General features: G+C 39.5%; 1 protein-coding gene across 1 annotated transcript; it reads right to left on the bottom strand.

The window, feature by feature from the left end:
• Window positions 1-5: 5 nt before the first annotated feature.
• Window positions 6-13,731, bottom strand: LOC122081721 (zinc finger CCCH domain-containing protein 13-like). Its single transcript, XM_042648938.1, has 5 exons — window positions 12,522-13,731; window positions 4,266-4,914; window positions 1,286-2,696; window positions 1,116-1,193; window positions 6-904 (listed from the first exon to the last, which is right to left on the bottom strand). Exons 1-5 carry the CDS (start codon window positions 13,255-13,257, stop codon window positions 197-199), a joined length of 3,582 nt encoding a protein of 1,193 aa, XP_042504872.1. The 5' UTR covers window positions 13,258-13,731; the 3' UTR covers window positions 6-196.
• Between the last annotated feature and the right edge of the window lie 5,957 nt (window positions 13,732-19,688).

Here is a 19,688-nt window from a genome sequence, read left to right as displayed (position 1 = left end):
CATAATGCCAGAAAGTGATGATACGGGTTGATGGATCCTTCAATTGATCCCATATTTTCTGTCTCCTTTGTCAAAACAAAAATCAACAACAAACAAAAGGTAGATGGGTGAAACAAACACTACAGAACAATATGAAAGGAATTGCATGATTTCTATGAAATTGGCATATTCCCAAAACCTTCGAATAGAAATTGTCTCAATGTGTACTTTCAGGAGAATGATGTATCCGACTTAAATTTACCAACCCACACTCAATTGACTCCGGCATCAAAGCCTCACATGCCTCAGAACTGTCAGAAAAACCTACAGGACCACACATAATATCACCAAAAGCCCACGTTTCCTCGGCACTATTGGCACAAGGATCGACTTTTAAACTACTGGCATCATGCATGTCATCATCTTTTCCGGTAACCTGAGAAGCATTTTCGAGCGAAGATGAGTGATCCCCTGCTGCTTCCTCCGATTCCTCCTGATGAATACTAGCAACTATCTCCACTTTGTCCTGATCAGATTTTGGAAACTTTTCATCTGATTTACCCTCACCATGAGTTGGTACTGGCTCCTCTCTCTTCCCATTGCCAGGATCAGAAACTGAATCTTCCATCTCATCCAACTTCTCCTCACTGGAAGTACGAATCGGCTTCTCAACCTTGCCTTGTTCACAAGCTGGAAACAAATCCTTTTCTTCCCCTTCTTTGGAGGTTGGAAATGGCCCCTCCGGTTCCTCCTGATTAGAAACTGGAATAGGCCCTTCCACCGCCTCCTTGTTGGAAAGTAAGAAATGCTCCTCCACTCCCTCACGAACAGAAGTCATCACCTTTGGCGGTTCTGATTTAGGAGACGAGGCATTTACTTTGGCTCTCATCTCTTCATTCTCCTTCTTGTAGAGGGCCATGGCTCTCTGCAGATTCAAATCACAAAATCAACTGGCATAACAAGTCCAAATCCAACACTACATTCTTTCAAGCTTTATTTTACTCTTGGCTATTGCCGAGAATATCGAAGTAGATTCCAATTTATGCAATGCTCTTTGGACACTGTTAGTGGTCCTCTATTGATATTCTTTTAGCCAAATAGAATTTAACTTCTAAAACCAGGTAACAATACTATACCTGAAAAACAGAATCATTTACTGCTGGGAAAAGTGAAACACACGTGCTGGCTTTAGAGATTTTCACTCCCGCACCCACCTGAGAGAGAGAGAGAGAGAGGAAAAAACAAATTAGTATGAATATTTTCAAGACATCATCAAAGAAGCAACCTTCTCTCTAAAATATCCTACCTCGAGATCTGGATGCACATGTTTGGTAGCATCCTCACTATCAGTGGTCTTCCCTTCAACATCCAACAAGCCCATACACTGGTCATACAAATCTGAAAGAGTAAGATCTGCTGAGATGTCCAACTTAGCAAGATAAACATGGCAAAAATGAGTGCCTTCATCACTTGATATTTTACAAGGCTTTGGTGTCTTCTCATCCATAGTTTTCAGAGGAGCTTCACTAATATCCTTCGGTGGAGGAGTGCTGCTGGTTCTCTTTATCTCGATGCTTTCTGCACGAGGACCAGGACGGTTCCGCTCATTTCGAGACCTCTGGCCTGGCTGCCCAGCCCAAATTTCTTCTGCTGGAGCATGTGGGTGATGAACCTCTTTCTGGGATGCAGAGGACAACTCTGCATTCATGCTACCATTTTGGCCCTTCCACATGTCTGCACCACCATTCATCAAGTGTCTGTTCTGATCCCAATCTGGTCTGCCATACATATGAGGATCATCCCCAAAGACACCATTACCTGCATCCCATCCATGCATATGAGGTGGAAAAGAGTCGTCAGCAGGATTCCGCCACCCAAAAGGGCGCCCATGACCAGAAAACCTGTCAGCATCAGGGATGTGGTATGGAAGCCCTGCATGGTTCAATTCCAGTGGTCTAACACCGAATATAGGTGAAGCTGGAAACTGCTGCATAACTGGATGAAAACCTCCAGGAGGTGGACCATGTGGGAAAGATATGTAGCCGTTAGCTACCGGCGAAGACCAAGTTGTGACACCCTTCCAAGCATTTCCCTGCCCTCTGCTCACACTGGGTTCGCCACTCCTCTTGAAGCGGTTAATAGATTTTCCTCTACTGTCTTCTTCAGATGAGCCCAAAACTGCAGGGCTGTCAACCCCAGCCCTGATGGGTGGTGGGGGAGGACGAATAGATGGTGAGGTGCTGGACAAGTGACTGGATCTATTGAAGGATGAAGTAACAGATACTGTGTCTCCTTCTATTTGAGAATACTCATCAACTGTTGGCTTCTCCAAGGGCAACTCACGGCTCCCCCTTTCTTCATTAGTGGAATAATCCCTTGCATCCCTGGAACCAGTGCTCCTACGTCCGGTGTCTTCAACATCAAGGCTCCTCCTTGCACCCATTCTGTTTGAGTATCTACGGTCAATATTTGACGATGACGGAGATTTCTCCATCAAGAGCATAGGTGAGACCTGGTAATCTGATCTTGGGGACCTTTCACTAAATGACTCACCCAAATGGTTGTCATCCTTCTTGTCCAAGGACCGAGCCTCAAAAGTTCTTTCCTGGACAGCAGAGCCACAACTCACATCTCTTGTGGAAGTTGCATCATTTGGCCGGATTTTTCCTTCAGAGGCAGAGTCTCTATACTTTGAATCTGCTTGTTTAGAGCTATTCCTGATAACAGAAAACAGCAACATATGGTAGCTAGTAATTTACACTAGAATAGAAAAATAACAAGTAGGAGACATTTCTTAAGAGAATATTGGAATAGATGTGAAACATCTCCATTGAAAAGAAGGCCAATACACTTCCAATGCATTGACAATCCTATATACACCTTGAAGCAACTTAACAATTATTTTGGGAAACTTCAGGTTACCAACATAATAACAAAAATCACGACGACGGACGGCTAAAAAAAGTGAGTTCATGAACAAAAATATCACCAAGAGTGGTGGTCTTAGTCCCCATATTCCTTTAACAAAAATTTGTAAGGTTTACTACTGACCTTAAAGTTGAAAAACTTTTCACTTGATAAAGAGCCAAGGCAGTGCTTTAGGGTGCTGGTCCCCATATTCACAGGTGTTCAGTTTGCTTTTTTTTTTTTTTTTTTTAGGGAGAAAGAACCCTACCAGTCTGGTGTAGGCAACACCAGCACGTGGGGGCAATGGGAGGGTGCCCGGGAGCATCTTCAGCACATGGGGCAGGGGGCGGCATGGTCTTTTTCACGCCCGCCTATGTTTGGTCGTAGGCAACACCAGGCTGGCAGAGTTCTTTCTCCCTTTTTTTTTAATAAGTTGGTGTCCAGGTACAATGGGCCATCAATCTGGATCAACAAAATTATAAGTCACTGCAGATTCACATAATGGTTTATTCAGCATCTCAAATTGATCAGACGTGTAACAAAGACCAGATACACCAGTGAGTGGTACAGCAAATTAGAGATGTTACGAGGGCCAAATATAACCTGGGATGGACTGGAAAGCAGAGAAATGAGCACCAGTTTTAGCTAAAAAAACGTCATAAAATGGGTAAGCCATGCAAACAAGAAATCTACGATACTACATGCATAGAAGCATGTGGTTGATGCATTCTGGCTGAAACTTCCACTAGATTAGATCAGCACAAAAATTTGAGTACCACAAGATTGCTGGGCCACAACAACACAAGCCCCCTATTAGGGAATCGCTATCTAGTTGAGTCATCTAAGTCAAGAAATATGAATTGCAGTAGAGATGGCAGTTCAAAAGAAAATATGCCCACATCACACTCCATCCATCTGGCAAGTTTTACTTAATAGCCCTCTCTAAATGGCATGAGAGAACAATAAGAATCTCCTCTTGTGCCCAACAAATCAAGTTTTCATGAATCCATAATCAATCGATTTCCATTAAAGACTAACACTTAAGGTTCATACCAGGTCAAACCTTATGCCTCTCCTCTAGTATCTTCACTCTTTGAACAGTGATGGAGATATCCAAAATCACAGATCTGAACAAACCCAATACATTTATACATCGGTGTTCCACTACAAAAATGTGGTACATCCATCATAATCAACTGACAGGCACACAATTCTTTGGCCAATAACTAAAAAAAGATATGCTTCTCAAGATGAGGAGAATGTTGGGCCAAACATACTACAGAAACTCCTCAATGCTTCCGGAGAAACATTATGCTCTACAAATATAATTATAAGAAGAATATTCTAGAATTATTGAAGAGGAAAAAATAAATAGGTACCTATATTGATCTTTGGCAACATGAGTACTAGAGCTTGGGGAGCTCTTCCGTCTGTTATTGGCTAGAGGGGAGTCAATGTCAACATGTCGTGATTGTGACCTTCCCCTATCAGCATTTGACTCCACTTTACTACTGCTCGATTTATTTTCCATATCAGAACGGTGCTCTTTGGAACTTCGGGATTTAACATCAATATGGTCCTCATTCTCATCATAAGATCTCTTCTTCACCCTGTTATCTCTATACCTGGATCCCCGATCATCAAGGTGGGGGCTGCCATCACGATCGCTGTCATGAGGCTTAGATTTCTTATGACGATCACTGTCACCCTTCAAATGCCTAGTGTCAGGCCTGTCATTAGTGTGATCTCTAATGGAACGCTCATCTTTGTGCCTTTCATCTCGGTGCCTGCGATCCCTATCCGGATCCTCTCTGTATTTATCTCTATACTTCACATCTTTATGCCTTTCCTCTTTATATCTCCCATTCTTGGCATTATCGTCTCTGGAAGACAATCCCTTATCATTAGTATCCCTTGCATCATCCTGATATTTGTCCCTGTCACCAGAATTGTCTCTCCTCCGTCTGATCCGTTTCTCAAGTTCTTTCTCCAGTTCAGGGTTCCGGAGTTCATCCTGTATTTGCCACTCTGCACAGAAAGCAAGAAAAGGATCGAGATGTGAACATGATCTAATAGGAAACAATAATAGCTCAATAGATGTTACATGAAATCATTAGCACAAAATTTACAACGAATTGGTGTGAAATCCAGAATGGATTTTATGCATAACAAGTTGATTTACATGCCTCAAAGTTAGAGCATCTGTTTGTGAGGAAAGGAGAATGCCAAATCAATTACAGAACATCACACAACTTTCTTGAACCAACATTGTAGCATACTCCGAATTAAGTTTCCATATCTTAGCAGAAAAAAAGTAGCAGATGTCAATTAAACAATGTGTCGTGTGACAATGATATTTAAATGAAAAATCATCTGGTTTCATCTTGCCCCAGGAACAATAATGCAAGACTTAAAGTTTGCAGCACATGGCAACTCCTCCACTTCAAAAGGAATTTGAGACATGCAGCACCATTGGTGGAAACCATAACAAAGGATGAATACAGATTTAAAAAAAATTGCATTAAAGATATTTTGCCAAAACATGTAAATAAAAAAATTTACATGAGTTGTGTTTGAACAACCACTAAAACCTGAAATACTATAGATCAAATCCACTCCCTTAAAGGCTGAATAATTTCTTTCTAATTCATGCTGACTCAACACAGCTTCTTAGTTCCATAAAAGTTGAAACTAACAGAAACTAAAGTAATATTTTGGTTTTTTGCTTCTCCACATTTTACAGGGGGTTGAATGTTTCGCCAATTCAACTGAATTGCAACTTCAAGAGATCTGGGTTATGTAACTAAAGTAATATTTTCGTTTTTGCTTCTCCATATTTTACAGGGGGTTGAATGTTTCTCCAATTCAACTGAATTGCAGCTTCAAGAGATCTGGATTATGTCAAGAACTGAAGAAAGATGAATCTCCCGGACCCATTCCCCACGGACGAAAACAACAAATGTGCATAAGTCCACACGTGTGTGTGTGTGTGTGTGTGTGTGTGTGAGAGAGAGAGAGAGAGAGAGAGAGAGAGAGAGAGTACCAAACTACCAAAACGCTCCTTTTGTCCCCTTTGAATTCCATCTAATCAAACATTACACAAAGCCATAAAATACTGTATTTACAAAGGATGAGACAATCGATTTCAATTCATAAAAAGTGTCAAAATTATTACATTTACTGACCAATTTTAATTCATTACCAGTTTCATAAGAGGAACAGTTCATCCAATGGCTGAGCTAAGTTAACATGCACAGGTGGTCCGACTGGAAAGAAATCTCTTGACAGCTCCAAAATATCAGCCACATGACGGTTCCAATTAGGAGCCCAAATTTCATGGATTGGTAGGCCCCAAGGTCCCCTTCTAACATGTCAAGTTTCAACACAAATTGAGTTTGCCACATGACAAAATAAATCGCTGAAAATTTTAGGACTCCCAAGAGGATGCATGGACATACACATTGGGAGGGTATGCCATTACAGGGGAGAGTATATGTGATTGAATATGGGTCTGAAATTGACATGTGGTAATCCACTCCGTTTCCTAGATATGCAACAGTTAGAAATGTCACTTCAGCCTTCCACATGTCACAAATGAAGCTTCCGCCAAGAGATTCCTTTCCAAGCAGGCCGCCCCCCCCAAAAAAAAAAGTTGCAAGCAGAAATACCAAGAAGAAGAGAAAACTCTGAAGAATGTATGTTTCATGATGCTACAAAGCAAGGAATCACACCACTGACTTAAAATCCTGTCACCATATCGGTAAAACTTTTCCAAATTCTTTCATTCCCCTGAATCCAAGAGTATGTGATAAAGTACAATCTAAGCAAATTATACTAAATAGACAGACAAGGCATGGCTTCCAATAGGAACTACTAATTCTCAGTCTTTCCAGAAGTTTGCATCTTTATTTAATTAAGTCCATATCATTAGGGGTAAAGGATAAACTTATAAAAAAAAAACTATGTAAGGTTTAGGTCCTAGTATAAATATCACTAATCTTCTATTGTAAACATTCCTAGACAATATAAAGATAAGAAGAAATGGTGCCTTCATTGGCTACCAAATTAGGATGGCTTCAATCAATTATATGGTATTATGCTAGATATCTATGGATACATTATAAAATATAAAAACTAGAGCAAGGCAGGCCATTGCAGCACCTACTTGAGGATCTGAACACAATGACCTCGAGCAACATTTTCAAATCATCAATGATAAATGCAGCAATTGAATGCCACATATAGATTATAAGCATGTCTAAAGAGGACACAAACCATTCCCATATCCAAAAGAAGATGGGGACAACAAGACGACAACAGCATGGTGGGAATCTTTGATGCTGTAAAAAAGGGTGTGATTTTTTGTAGAGGGTCACTTGGTTTTTTCTGCAGTCTTTCGGCAGCATGTTTGGCATGTAATCTGCCCGAATGCCAGTAAACTAGTTTCGCACCTGTTCTCAATTGGAACCTAATATTTTACTTCTTTCCTAGCTGCGTTTCAATCCAAAAGCAGTGGATCTGTGGAAATTGTTAAATTCTGGAATTCTGGGTGTCAGAATAGAGGAACAGCAATATCTTTGATGGTAAATTTCAAAACGGGCCTCACTCATATGGTTGCTGCTGATTGTGACTGTATTATGAGATAGATGATGGTTACAAATGGTTTCCATGATCTGGAGGCTTTTCTGAGAGGTGCTCAATGGTTGAAGATCATATAATTTGCAGAGAGAAAACTGCCTCTTGCCTTTTTTTTCTTTTTTTAATAACATGCTGAATTTTTTTTTGCTTATTTCATTAGAAATACTTGTATAACTGGAGATCTTATACACACTCTCCATAAGATTTTCATTTCTGTTCACCTATTTTTGAAAGAGGAAAAAAAAAGGTTAATTCGCTGCTAAACTAAAAATCATGGTACCTCCTTGTGAGAGAGAGAGAAAGTGAAGAGTTAGCCCCTAAAAATTGAGCAATTAACATCCACATAAGGTTGTGAGTGTTATGTTGCTCCAAAGAACCTAAAACCACAGGAAATTTCATAAAACCCTACCTAGGGATGATTGTGACATTGTAAAGGAAAAAAAAAAAACCAACAAGGGGGTGTAAACTAGAAAATTCCTAAACATAAAATAATTGTGCAATTAGATAATAAGGGTTTAAGTTTGCCACGATGCCAATTCTAACCGCAAATTGCATGCCCCACTCATTATTGTAGCACTCCCCCTATAAAATGTCCTAATATCCCCCCATATTTCAGGTTTTCCGTAATTAAACCCCCAACGCCCGAAACTGCGCACTGGCATCGGAGGGAACCCTCCCCTATAATAAATATTGAACCAACCTACCAGACTAAAGCAATTACTTATTTGGCTTGAAGAGAATAAAACGAAAGGCAAATGTTTTTTTTTTTGGAAAAATTTATTAAAGGAAGAAACTTCCACTAAACCTAAGCAATAGCTAAACCAGTCCATTTATAATAGGGTAATTTACAACGCCACCCCCTGGAGAATGCCACAATTATAAGAACATCCCCTCTGTTTCACCAAATTAGACTCAGACCCCTTACCATCAGTCACAGTTAAGCTAAGAGGTAAAACGACCGTTATACCCTTTTCACTAAAATTCATTTTAACCCAATTCCTCTTCACACCTACCTATTCCTACCTTCACCGAAAGAGACTTGGAGAGAGAGAGAGAGAGAGAGAGAGAGAGAGACGCAAACCAATGGCATAGCGCCACCGTCGGCGACATTCTTCATCACTGTGCATAACCATAACGGCTATCCTCTCTGGTAAGCTGGTTAATTTACCGCATTCACACCACGGCTATCCCCACCTTATCCCACTCTACCAGTCGCCTCCTTCATCGCCACCCACGGTCTAGCCATCCGAGTCATCGTCGTTGAGGTCGAAGATGCCATTGTTGCCTTCAATGTCGGTGTCGCTGTAAATTTCCCATTCTATATAAACTATCAGCTCAAGAGTCTGGACAGGATACCAAGGAAGGGATATGCTGATTTTGTTTCTGTCAATTAGTTAGGCACACTTACCTCTCTCAGTCTCTCATTTCTTTAAATTTCTTCCCCCGCTCCTCTCATGTCTTCTCCGCTGACTTCTTCCCCTATCGTTCTCTTTTCCTCTTTCAAATATTTCATCTCCTTCCCTCTCTCTCAAGACTCAATCGTGTTGTTGAAGCTCTCATCGAAAGCATCCACCCATTCGATCTAAGAATGTCTGCGCCTTCAAATTTTCATCTCAACTGAACTTCCACGAGATCTCACTTCTTGCACAAATACTAGGCTTTTCTGGGGATTTGCTAGGGTTTCATAATTTGATTCACCCTGATTTTGCTGCAATTCGATGATTTAGAGAGATTTTTTTTGTCAAGAGTAGTGTTAATTGGAACTTGTAAGAGTTTTCGGTGGTCGGATGAGATTGGTTGAGTTCGGTGTCTAAGTATTGCTGTGCAATTAGGTTTTATTCGTTCTTTTGTATGCGATGCAATAGGCTAGCTTCTCGGTGCTACCCATGGTGCTGAAATCTGCCACGACCTCGACCTTCTGGAGATCATCGCCGAGGCCGGTGCTAGGGCACAGGTCTCTCCTTTGGAGATCGCCCTTCACTTGCCCACCCAAAACCCAAATGCTCCAGTGATGTTGGACCGAATCCTACACTTCTTGGCCAGCTACTCCATCCTTACCTGCTCCCAGACCACCCTCGACGATGGCACCTCCAGACCACCCTCACGATTCAAGCACAAAGGGGTTTCGCCTAGTCATCGTCCGTCGCCGCTGCTCTGAATGATCGCCAGTGGAATGGGGTCTTGGAATGGGGACCAAATCCATATCAAATCTATGGATTTGGGTGAAAGAAATAGGAACTATTATAAGGGTATTTTAGGTACTTCATAATTAATAAAGATAGTTTGGTATTTAAAATAAAATATTGTTGCTGACATCAGCATATAGGGTATATTCCTTAACAGTGACCGACGGTAGGGAGTCTAAGTCTAATTTGGTGAAACAGGAGTGTTCTTATAATTGTGGCATTCTCTAGGGGGTGGCGCTGTAAATTACCCTTTATAATAATGCCAACCTCTACATGGGAAAAAAATAAAAGAGATTCAGAATCAGCACTGCACTAAGGATTCACAGAACAGATTCTCATCCATTTGTACCTTGATTGATAACCATATTCAAGTGCTCATTCACCAGAAAAATATAAGAGAACCACACAACTGGGTTTTCTCATTCATAACAACATGAAAACAATCTATAAAATATATCCAACACAACTGTACATTGATTACAAAGACACAGTCCCAATGATTAACCATGACAATTTATTTAAATTTCACCCTTTTCCTCTTAGAGCAAAATTAGTAGACATCATTGAGGTTACATCAAATAGTTAACAATATCATATTTCACCTACAAAAACCACTAACAGCTAACTCTTCCCACTGGAAAACGTTATTTCATGTTTATCACTTAATCTTTCTTTTAAGAGATCCATTCCCTTCTTCGTACCCCACTCTCCAGCAGTGCTCAGACATAGAATCATAACTTTCCAACAACAGTCACAGTTGCACAAAAAGTTAATAACATTTTTCAAACTTTGAATATCAAAAGTTTCAAAGGATGATTAACCCTCTTAATCAGTTTAAGGCCAAAAATTACTTACAGATATCGATTTATTCTTCCTTAATACTTGATCATCAGGATAACATCTTTCACATGCAAACTGTACAAGGTAGTTGCGTCCAGATAAAAAGGGAATAGGATCACAAAGACCAATCTTCCCTGTGGCAACCACGTAATAGGTTCACAGAAGCGCTTTTAGATATAGGACAATAATTTCCACAATATTAATTAGGTCCACTACAAAGAGAATCTTCATGGAAGATTTCAACAGCATCAAAGAGTTCCTTTGGATAAATATTTTAGCAATAGTAAAAAAAAAAAAAAAAAGGCCATCAGGTCCACACACAAAAGCACACCAAAAGAACAGATGCCTAAATATGAACCCCAAGCGTTTGAAGATGAAGAATGTGAATGTAACGCAGACCACCATATCTCCATCCCATGCATGAGACCTTGTAAATCAGTATGCTGATCTCTTTTATTTACCTACTACAGCTATTGTTGCACAAGATACCTAATTCTACATATCCTAGATAATAATAGGCCAGCATTGCCACTATTCTAAAAATCCAGCTTCTATATGCCTTCACATTCACCTAGCTGCAATTACTAAAAACCTTCTCCACAATTTCATATCTCCAGCCCGTTTTCTGAAGAGGTTAGTTTCACTTGTTTATCACCTTACCATCCACTCGACCTCTAAACATGTAGCTACAGACATAATAAATTCAACCAGGCCAGCAGCAGGAACTATCTTGATAGACATGCCATGAATCGTATATAATCGAGTATCAATTAACCAATGAAAAGGTGTTTTTTCTTCAAATTTTGTTCCAATTGAAACATTTTAAACCTATAGATTGTCATCACACATACTGCATTAAAACATAAATCTGACAATGGCCAGACATTCATTTACCCATGGAAGTACACTTTTCCACTACAACTACCATCGTGTAGATGCCTGTTCTGGATGCCACGCTTTACAATGGTCCCAGCTTGATGTCCCCTTCTATCACTTGAATTTGAATTTAATAACATATCTTATGAAACAGACAAATTCATATAAGAATTGTGTGTAGCGCCAGGTTTGACTTGACGGTGTTTTCCATAGACCAATTGCACAAAATATGACACAAGTATTCCCAAATTAAATGCCGCTTTTTTAGGAAGAATTTAAAATGTTTCATTTGGGGATATTCAACTATTTCTCAAGGGTACGTGATACATTGTGTATAAAGGCATAAACCTATTTCTGGATTTCGAAAGATGTTGCGTCAGACACTACTTTTGACAAATAATAGCTCCAAGACACTTGCCCTCCAATTTTGTCTTATGGCCGCACTTCCTTTCTAACAAGCAGAATTACCTTAGTTAATACAATATCAGATGATGTGACTACTCAATAAATAGGAAAATGTCAACAAAATCTTTAGCAAACAGTTCTCTTGCTCTAGATTGGGAGATGAGCACCTCCATCTCCAAATGAAAGTTAGCGCTCCAGGTAGACATCTTAGGGCCAAACCACCAGGCTAGACTTAGAAACAGAGGTTAGAGAAATAAACCACTGTCGTGTAATACTCTTCCCTCCCCCCCCCCCTTTCTCTTAAGACCAGTGTTCAACTATGTTTTGAGAAATCTCCTGAGCACAGCCACATCTACCTTCAAGCGGGAAAATTTTTCATAACCCTGAACTTATGCATGAGCATACCAGAACCTTCAGATATTCTAATAGTAAAATTTGACCAAAATGGAAGGTACAACACTTTATGTACATCTAATCCCTCCTAGCTTAGATTCCCTAACTGCTAACTGGGTGAGGATTTAGTTTTCTCACTTACTATGAAACAGAAACAAATATAATAGAGTTCAAACACCTACATTCTCAATTTGCTTCATCAACAACAATAGCATTCATAATTAAGAGAAGCAGTATAAAATACCACTTCACGATAACCAAGTAATAAAATTCATACAATGATTAGAGTTGCTTTACCCGTATTTTCTACTTCTCGCTTCACTTGGCGGTCTTCTTCTAAACTACCCGAATGAGATCCTTGCTTCCTACTCACTTCACTCACTACCACGGTGTCGACTGATTTCTCACGTCTACCATCTTGAACCTTTCTATCTTTCTCTGGCTCTCGTTCCTTCTCCTTCACGTCCGTGTGCTGATAGACCTCTTTCCGACCCGAATCCTTTTCAGATTTGCGCCTTGACTCGACCTTGTTAATACTCTTTTTCACTTCCTCACCTTCAACTGCTATACTCACCTTTTCGTCCTTCCTATCAGTTAAACTGTCATCCCTTCTGCTAGACTTACTCTTTGAATCAACTGAAACCTTTGACTTTGGACCTTTCTCTGACTCCGGCCGAAAACCATCCCCATTTGTCTCCTTATCCCCAACTACACTTACTCCGCGCTTGTCTTGGCCACCGTTCCACCGATCAGTGACAGTTGCATCGGCCCTATCTTTTCGTCTCTTCGAAGAGACATACTGTTCTGATAAATCACCATTACCAGGACCAAACAGATCTTTGCCCTCTTGAGACTGGGAAGCAAGTTTCCTTTTCTCACCAGATGCTGAATCCCTAGAAACCCTAGCAGCAGCTTCTTCCTTACCCTTCCTATCTTTCAAATTCCCATCTTCCTCAGAGTCCGAGTATTCTCTAGAATCCTTACAACTGTGCTTATGTTGCTTGTGAGATTTGTGTCGAGAACTCCGCGGCATGACGATAAAGTAAAAATAAGTTGAAAGAAGGAACAATTACAAAGCGCGAAACCCTAATATGGAAGCTTGGAACCAGAACCAAAACCCTGCGCTGCACTCGATGTTGACCTTCAAATAAACGCTCAACTACGTCTCTGCTCGAGCGTGGAATCTGAGATCGACCAAGAACCGACGGGAAAAGTAACCGGAACTCCGATACACCACCGGGCAAAAACCTTAATCTTTTTACAATAATCTGACTGGTTTAGATCCAAAAATAAGTGGAGATTCCAGCAGGATATAGATCCAGTAAGAAATACCGCCACTGCGAGGAGAAACGCACAAGAAAACTGGGATCTTTGTGGGAGAATATATCGGAGTCGGGAGAGAGAGAAGGAGAAAACCTGTTCGATTTTTCGAAAATTAGGAGGATGCGACTCCAAGCCGTCTCTGGTGAATACGGATAATTCCTTACAAGGTGACGGGCATGCCCTCAGGAAATTTTGTAATTACGGTTCAGTCCCGAAATTTAGCCCTGCTCCGTCGGTTGACTCATGACTGTCTAGCACTCGAGCCATGTCGCCGATGTTGAGTGTCGGCGAGGGTTTTAAATACGGAATCGGAGATCAGAATCGATCTCAAAAGGAAAGAAAGCTTAAAATGGGTCGTCAGATACTCAAATCTGAAAACCAACGGTCCGTATGCCATTCGTGGACCAGTTGAAATTTTTTTTTTGTTGGATGAATGACCAGTTGGAAATTTTGTAGTTCAGAGATGAAGAAATTGATTCTGATTTTAACATGACAATCTTAGATCAGGCCACTTGATCTGTGCCACGTGGATCAATTGATTTTTTTGTTATAATTCACGTGTTTAATTTCAGGTCCCACCTCAATTAAATGCACACAGTTTTTTTTTTTTCTCTTGATAGATAAAAAATTAACTATTACTAGCACCACAAGAATAGTGGGAAAAAACCACATTACATCTATCAATAAATATAAAGGAAGAAAAAGGGAAGGGGAGGGAAGGGGTGGGGAGGGGAAGGGAGGGGAGGCGAGTCCAAATAGTGTGACACAGAGTAAATGCTCATGAGTGGCTAGATTGTCTACAGTGGAATTGTCTTCACGAAGAATATGAGTATATGAGATTGAATCAAGGCAGTCCGCCATATCCCAACAATCATCAATAATGTGCTTAATCTTCCAGGGCATTGACTGAAAGTGATGTTGTAGTATATTGATGATGGTAAGATTATCATCTTCAATCTGCAAATTGAGGTACCCAGTCTCTCGAGCCATCTTCAAAGCATGGAAAATTATCAGGGCCTTAGCCACACAAGCTATAGCATCACCGATTCCAATAGGGAAACCAAGGAGGAAACAACCATTATGATCCCGAAACACCCCTCCAACCCTTGCCGGACCCGGATTACCTTGAGAAGCGCCTTCAATATTGATTTTGAAAGTGGGAGAAAAGGGAGGCAGCCATCGAACAAAGGTGGTCTTTAAGGAATGCTTTGGAATTAATGGTAGAAAGTGCTTAACCAAATCTGTAGCTTCCCAAATGATGCTCCATACTGCTGAATAAACATTCCGGAAAACTTTGTCCAAAAAGGCCAGCCAAATATTCCATAAAGTATTGAGAAGATAAGCAACCTTTATATCGTCATCTCTTGACTTATGAGATTGCCGCAAGAGTAGAGTAACTATGTCCATGATAATAGGATGCAATGGCATGGAAGTAATTGCTGAGGTCGTCCAAATAGAAGACGAAAATTGGCACTTGAAAAGAATATGTTGGGCTTATACTCCTGATTGAGAGCACCAGGAACAAATATTTGGTATGTTGAAGCCACATTGACAAAGTAATTATGATGTAGGAAGCTTGCCTATAAGTGATTTCCACACAAATAATTGGATTTTGGGTATAATATAAGAGTACCAGAGTCGTAACCAAACAGGATCCGAAGAATTACACACAGGACCTAAAGCCATGCAATATGCATATAATACTGTGAAGGATCTAGATGCAGTACCAAGCCAAACAATGGTATCAATTGTATAATGCTGAGGGAAAGGAATAGAGAGAATCCGCCAAGCAACCTCCGATGGCTACCAATAAAGCACCAATTGTAGATTCCAACATTCACTGGTGGGGCAAATGAACTGTGAAACCGTGGTAGGGCATGTGAGGGAAGAGGAAAATGAGCTTGCAATGGGGGATATTGGGAATCCAATAATCTAACCATGGATGAATTCCAGTCACATTCCCAACCTTATTGAAAATAACTTGACTAAGTAATGGTCGTGCGCTAATGATGGATTTCCATCCCCATGAGGCTGAGGATGGACAATTAGCTTTTAGAAACGAAGTGCACGGAAAATACCTTGCCTTCGTTAACCGGCCCCATAATGATTGGGAATGACGAAGGAGTTGCCAACCTTTTTTTGCGAGGAGCGCGGTATTCATTGGAGTAGATAGTTTCAGATTAAGCCATCCACAACGCTTAGGTTGGCATATCCAAGCCCAGCATACTGTCGGAGTGAGAGACTTTTCCCCATTTGACCATAAGAAGTTCCGATTTTTAAAATCCAGCTCATGGAGAATGGAGGATGGAAGTAAAAAACAAGACATGTAGTGGGTCGGGAGAGCCACTAAAGTTGATTGAATCAAAGTATGTTTCCTCGCACAGTTGGGATACTTTGTTTTCCAAAGGTGTAGCTTGTTATCAACTCTAGAGATTAGCATGGAGCAATGATCCTTGCAGAGTTTTCCACTAATGAATGGGATACCCAAGTACATATCAAGAGTCATTGTGGGGATAAGTTGGAAGCGATATGCTACAACTCTTTTAAATGAAGAGGGCACATTAGCCAAATTAGCCATTGTCCTGTATAGTGACAATATTCGTTCAAAATGTTGGTAAAAGCATGCAATTATCGGTAGAAGCTTGACCAAATAAAATTAAATCACCAGCAAAGGCAAGATGGATAATAGCTTCACCTCCACGAGAAATCCAAATACCCCGAATGCTTGATTGTTGTTGGGCTAATGTTAAATGAGAAGATAGAACTTCCGTGCATAATGCAAATAGATAGGAGGAGAGGGGATCTCCTTGCCTCAATCCTCTAGAATGGTGAAAGTAGCTCAAAGGGGACCCATTAAGCAGGACAGCCATAGAAGGAGTGGTAACGCATAACATTACCAACTTAATCCATCTAGCGTCGAAGCCGTAATGAGTAAGTGTTTTTCAAGAAAGCTCCATTCTATTCTATCGTACGCCTTTTGCATATCTATTTTAATAGATATGAAACCCTTGGATCCTCTTTTTTTTTTTATTATTTGATTTGATGAAAGAGTTCATGGCAGATAAGCACATTATCATGGGTGTTCCGGCCTTTTATAAACCCATTATGATTAAAAGATATGAGTGATGATCACAGAGGTTGCAAACGAAAAACAATGATATGAGATATGATCTTATAAATAAATTTGCAAAGGCTGATGGGATGAAATTCGCCTATAGCAGTAGGATGATCAACCTTAGGTATCAAAGCTATAAACGTTTGATTCAAAGTTTTAGAGAAAGTACCGGTTCGAAAAAATGCTTGAACAATCCTAACTCCTGACCACATCGGGTCCGATAATATCCCAGTTGTGTTGATAAAACACACCCTGAAATCCATCCGGACCCAGAGCCTTAGTGGAGGCCATACTCATCACAGTGCTACGAATTTCCTCATACGAAACAGGTTGCAACAGCTTTGCATTATCCTCAATAGACACTCGACCCGAAATGCAAGAAAAGTAACTATCTTGGAACACTGGATTGGAAGAAGAATAAAGGTTTTTCCAGTTGTTGGTGATAGTAGAACCAAGTTCTGTCCTCTCAGTCAATGTAAGACCTTCATGATTTAAACACCTTATAAAGTTACGAGCCTTTCGATTGGAAGTGGTTAAACTATAAGCAACCGTCGGAGGACGAATTGCCGGTGAGATCCAAGGCTGGAAGTCCAGACTTGCTTGGCAAGCAAGCAAAACTTGGAGAGCAATGGTTGATTCTAAGTGGATAAAATCGAAAATTCACATTTGCCATTGCTCACTCTTCCTATTCCTACTCAACAATTCAAAATTTGAGTCATTGTTAACTCGTTTGGCTTAAATAGGTATCATCCATATTTAAGACCACGAAACATATCCAATAGATTGGATTGATTTAATGAGTGAGACTTCTACCAAAAAAATAATAATAATAATAATAACTGAAACAACGAGAAATGCTTGAAAATAGTTTAAAGTAACAAATTTTATAAATTAATTTATTGTTTTATGATTTTTTTTTGTATGAAAATTAAATTAATTTCATTACAATGACAAAAAATTTGTAAAGAAAACGGTCATTCCTAGGATCTGTGGCCCTGTAGGACCGCATTGCATCGATGCAGAACCACTGAAGATGTGTGTGAGGGCATCCAATTGGAGTGAGATTATTATTATTATTTTTTTAACAAAGGTGTGGGGTGGTTATTTTGCTCTTCGTATGTTAGCGCAAATCACACAACTTGGCAACCTTCTTTTTCCCGTATTTTATACTTGAAGAAAACTTTCCCACAACATTCAGAGTACAATCCTATATCTCGCACATTGGGGTTTTTTTTATCCTTTTCTTTGTGCTCTTTTATCTTGTGGGCCATATGTGAATGATACTCTTAAATACACCACCATTAACATATGAAACAAATTCCTTTACACATTGGTATTATAGGAAACTTTTCCCCTGTTCCATTTTTATTTTTTTCTTTCTTATTTACAATTTCAACAATTATTTCGTGCTTGATTTGGGGTGAGTTAGACCAACAAGAGGGATAGATAAATCAATCCTCCATGAAATGGATCCATCCATGCCCGCAGGCCACAGCCTTTCACATAGTGAGAAATGGCCGGTGAGAGTCATGGCTGTATCAAGTGCTGTCTTCGGAATGATATCAATTTCAATTTTATAAGGTTGTAAATTAAAGTTATAATGTTTGGTATGATTCTTTCTAATCTCTTCATGATTTACACCCCCACCATCTTAATTTCTCCTTCCCTCTCCCTTATAGTATAATGTCAAAAAATGTCCTCGAATCCTATCCAAGCATTCTCAAGCCTTGCAGTGAAAACAAATTCTTTCACCGTGGATGAGGGAAACTCAATTCTAAATGTTGCTGATCATTTTCCTATCTTTCATGCCAAAAATAATAGTTGGTTGTTTGATATCCACTACAAAGTGCATTTACAATCTCTCTATCTCTCTTACTTATCAACTTCATAATCTATCATCCCAAGTTATATAAGATAGAATTCAAAAAAAAGAAAATGGCCATTTTTTTTTCTTCTTCTGATTAATCTAAATGCTTGAAATTGACAGAAATGGAAAATCTTCATTCTCTATTGTCTTTGTTTTGAGTGATGGAACAATATCTGATGATCTCTACATTTTTTCTCAAGAATGGTTGATGACTGACAAGTCTTCATGAATTTTCTACTGTTAATTGTTCTTTAAAAAAAAAAAACAAAAAAACAAGGGTAAATATGTTTGTAACCACAATGGTTACAACTTAATTTGTAACAACTCCTGTACCCTATGTCGGACAGCTATTATATTCTACTATATGGGGATTTAAGTGTCATTTTTCACATGGAATGCATAGTCATCATAAAAGTAAGAAATTCTAATATTCACCTTCGACGGAGGGTAACAAGGTCATTCAAAGGTGCACAAAAGACAAACCCTTCAAAAAATGTATGATCACAAATTTTGTTTGCAACTTTCTTAATTTTGAATAACCAAACCGTTAAATATTATAAATCATATTCATGTACGATGTAACTATATATTTTTTTTTTCATAGTTTTTTGTTGAATATTGATATGGTTAGGCAATATCAATGGAATCACTCACCATGATAGGAATATGAGGGAATGTAAGTCAATTATTTGGGAACTGATTGAGATGAGTTCCAGTATGGTAGTTCAAAATTTGCTTGACCCTAACTCCCTGAGTTATTACGATAGTGGGTAGATTACAAGATTATGAGTATTTCATTCACCCACGTTGGAGGAAAACTTTCACCTCCCTTATATATACGTAAAAACATAGAAACTCATTATATAGAAAATCAATTTCATATTAAGTTTTATGGATATAAAAATATGGGTGTCATGTAGTGAGTCCAATATTAACACACCCTTAAGTTTTATGGATTTTTGTTTTTTGGGAGGAAGCCCATGACTCCCATTTTCGTCGGCATCATTTAGGTAACAATGGAAACCCTCCATTTTCATTTTTTTCTACTATATTTGGCTCATTTCTTTTCTATCATCCAACCGTTGGAATCTATTTTGGGGTTTTGGTATTTGAGAAAAGTCTCAAAATTCACTTCTCTGCGACAATGAAGTGTGTGTTT

This window comes from Macadamia integrifolia, chromosome 6 (assembly GCF_013358625.1).
Source record: "Macadamia integrifolia cultivar HAES 741 chromosome 6, SCU_Mint_v3, whole genome shotgun sequence".
NCBI classification, from domain to species: Eukaryota; Viridiplantae; Streptophyta; class Magnoliopsida; order Proteales; family Proteaceae; genus Macadamia; species Macadamia integrifolia.
The sequence above is the reverse complement of the archived record's forward strand: the minus strand, read 5'-3'. Positions and strand labels throughout refer to the sequence as shown.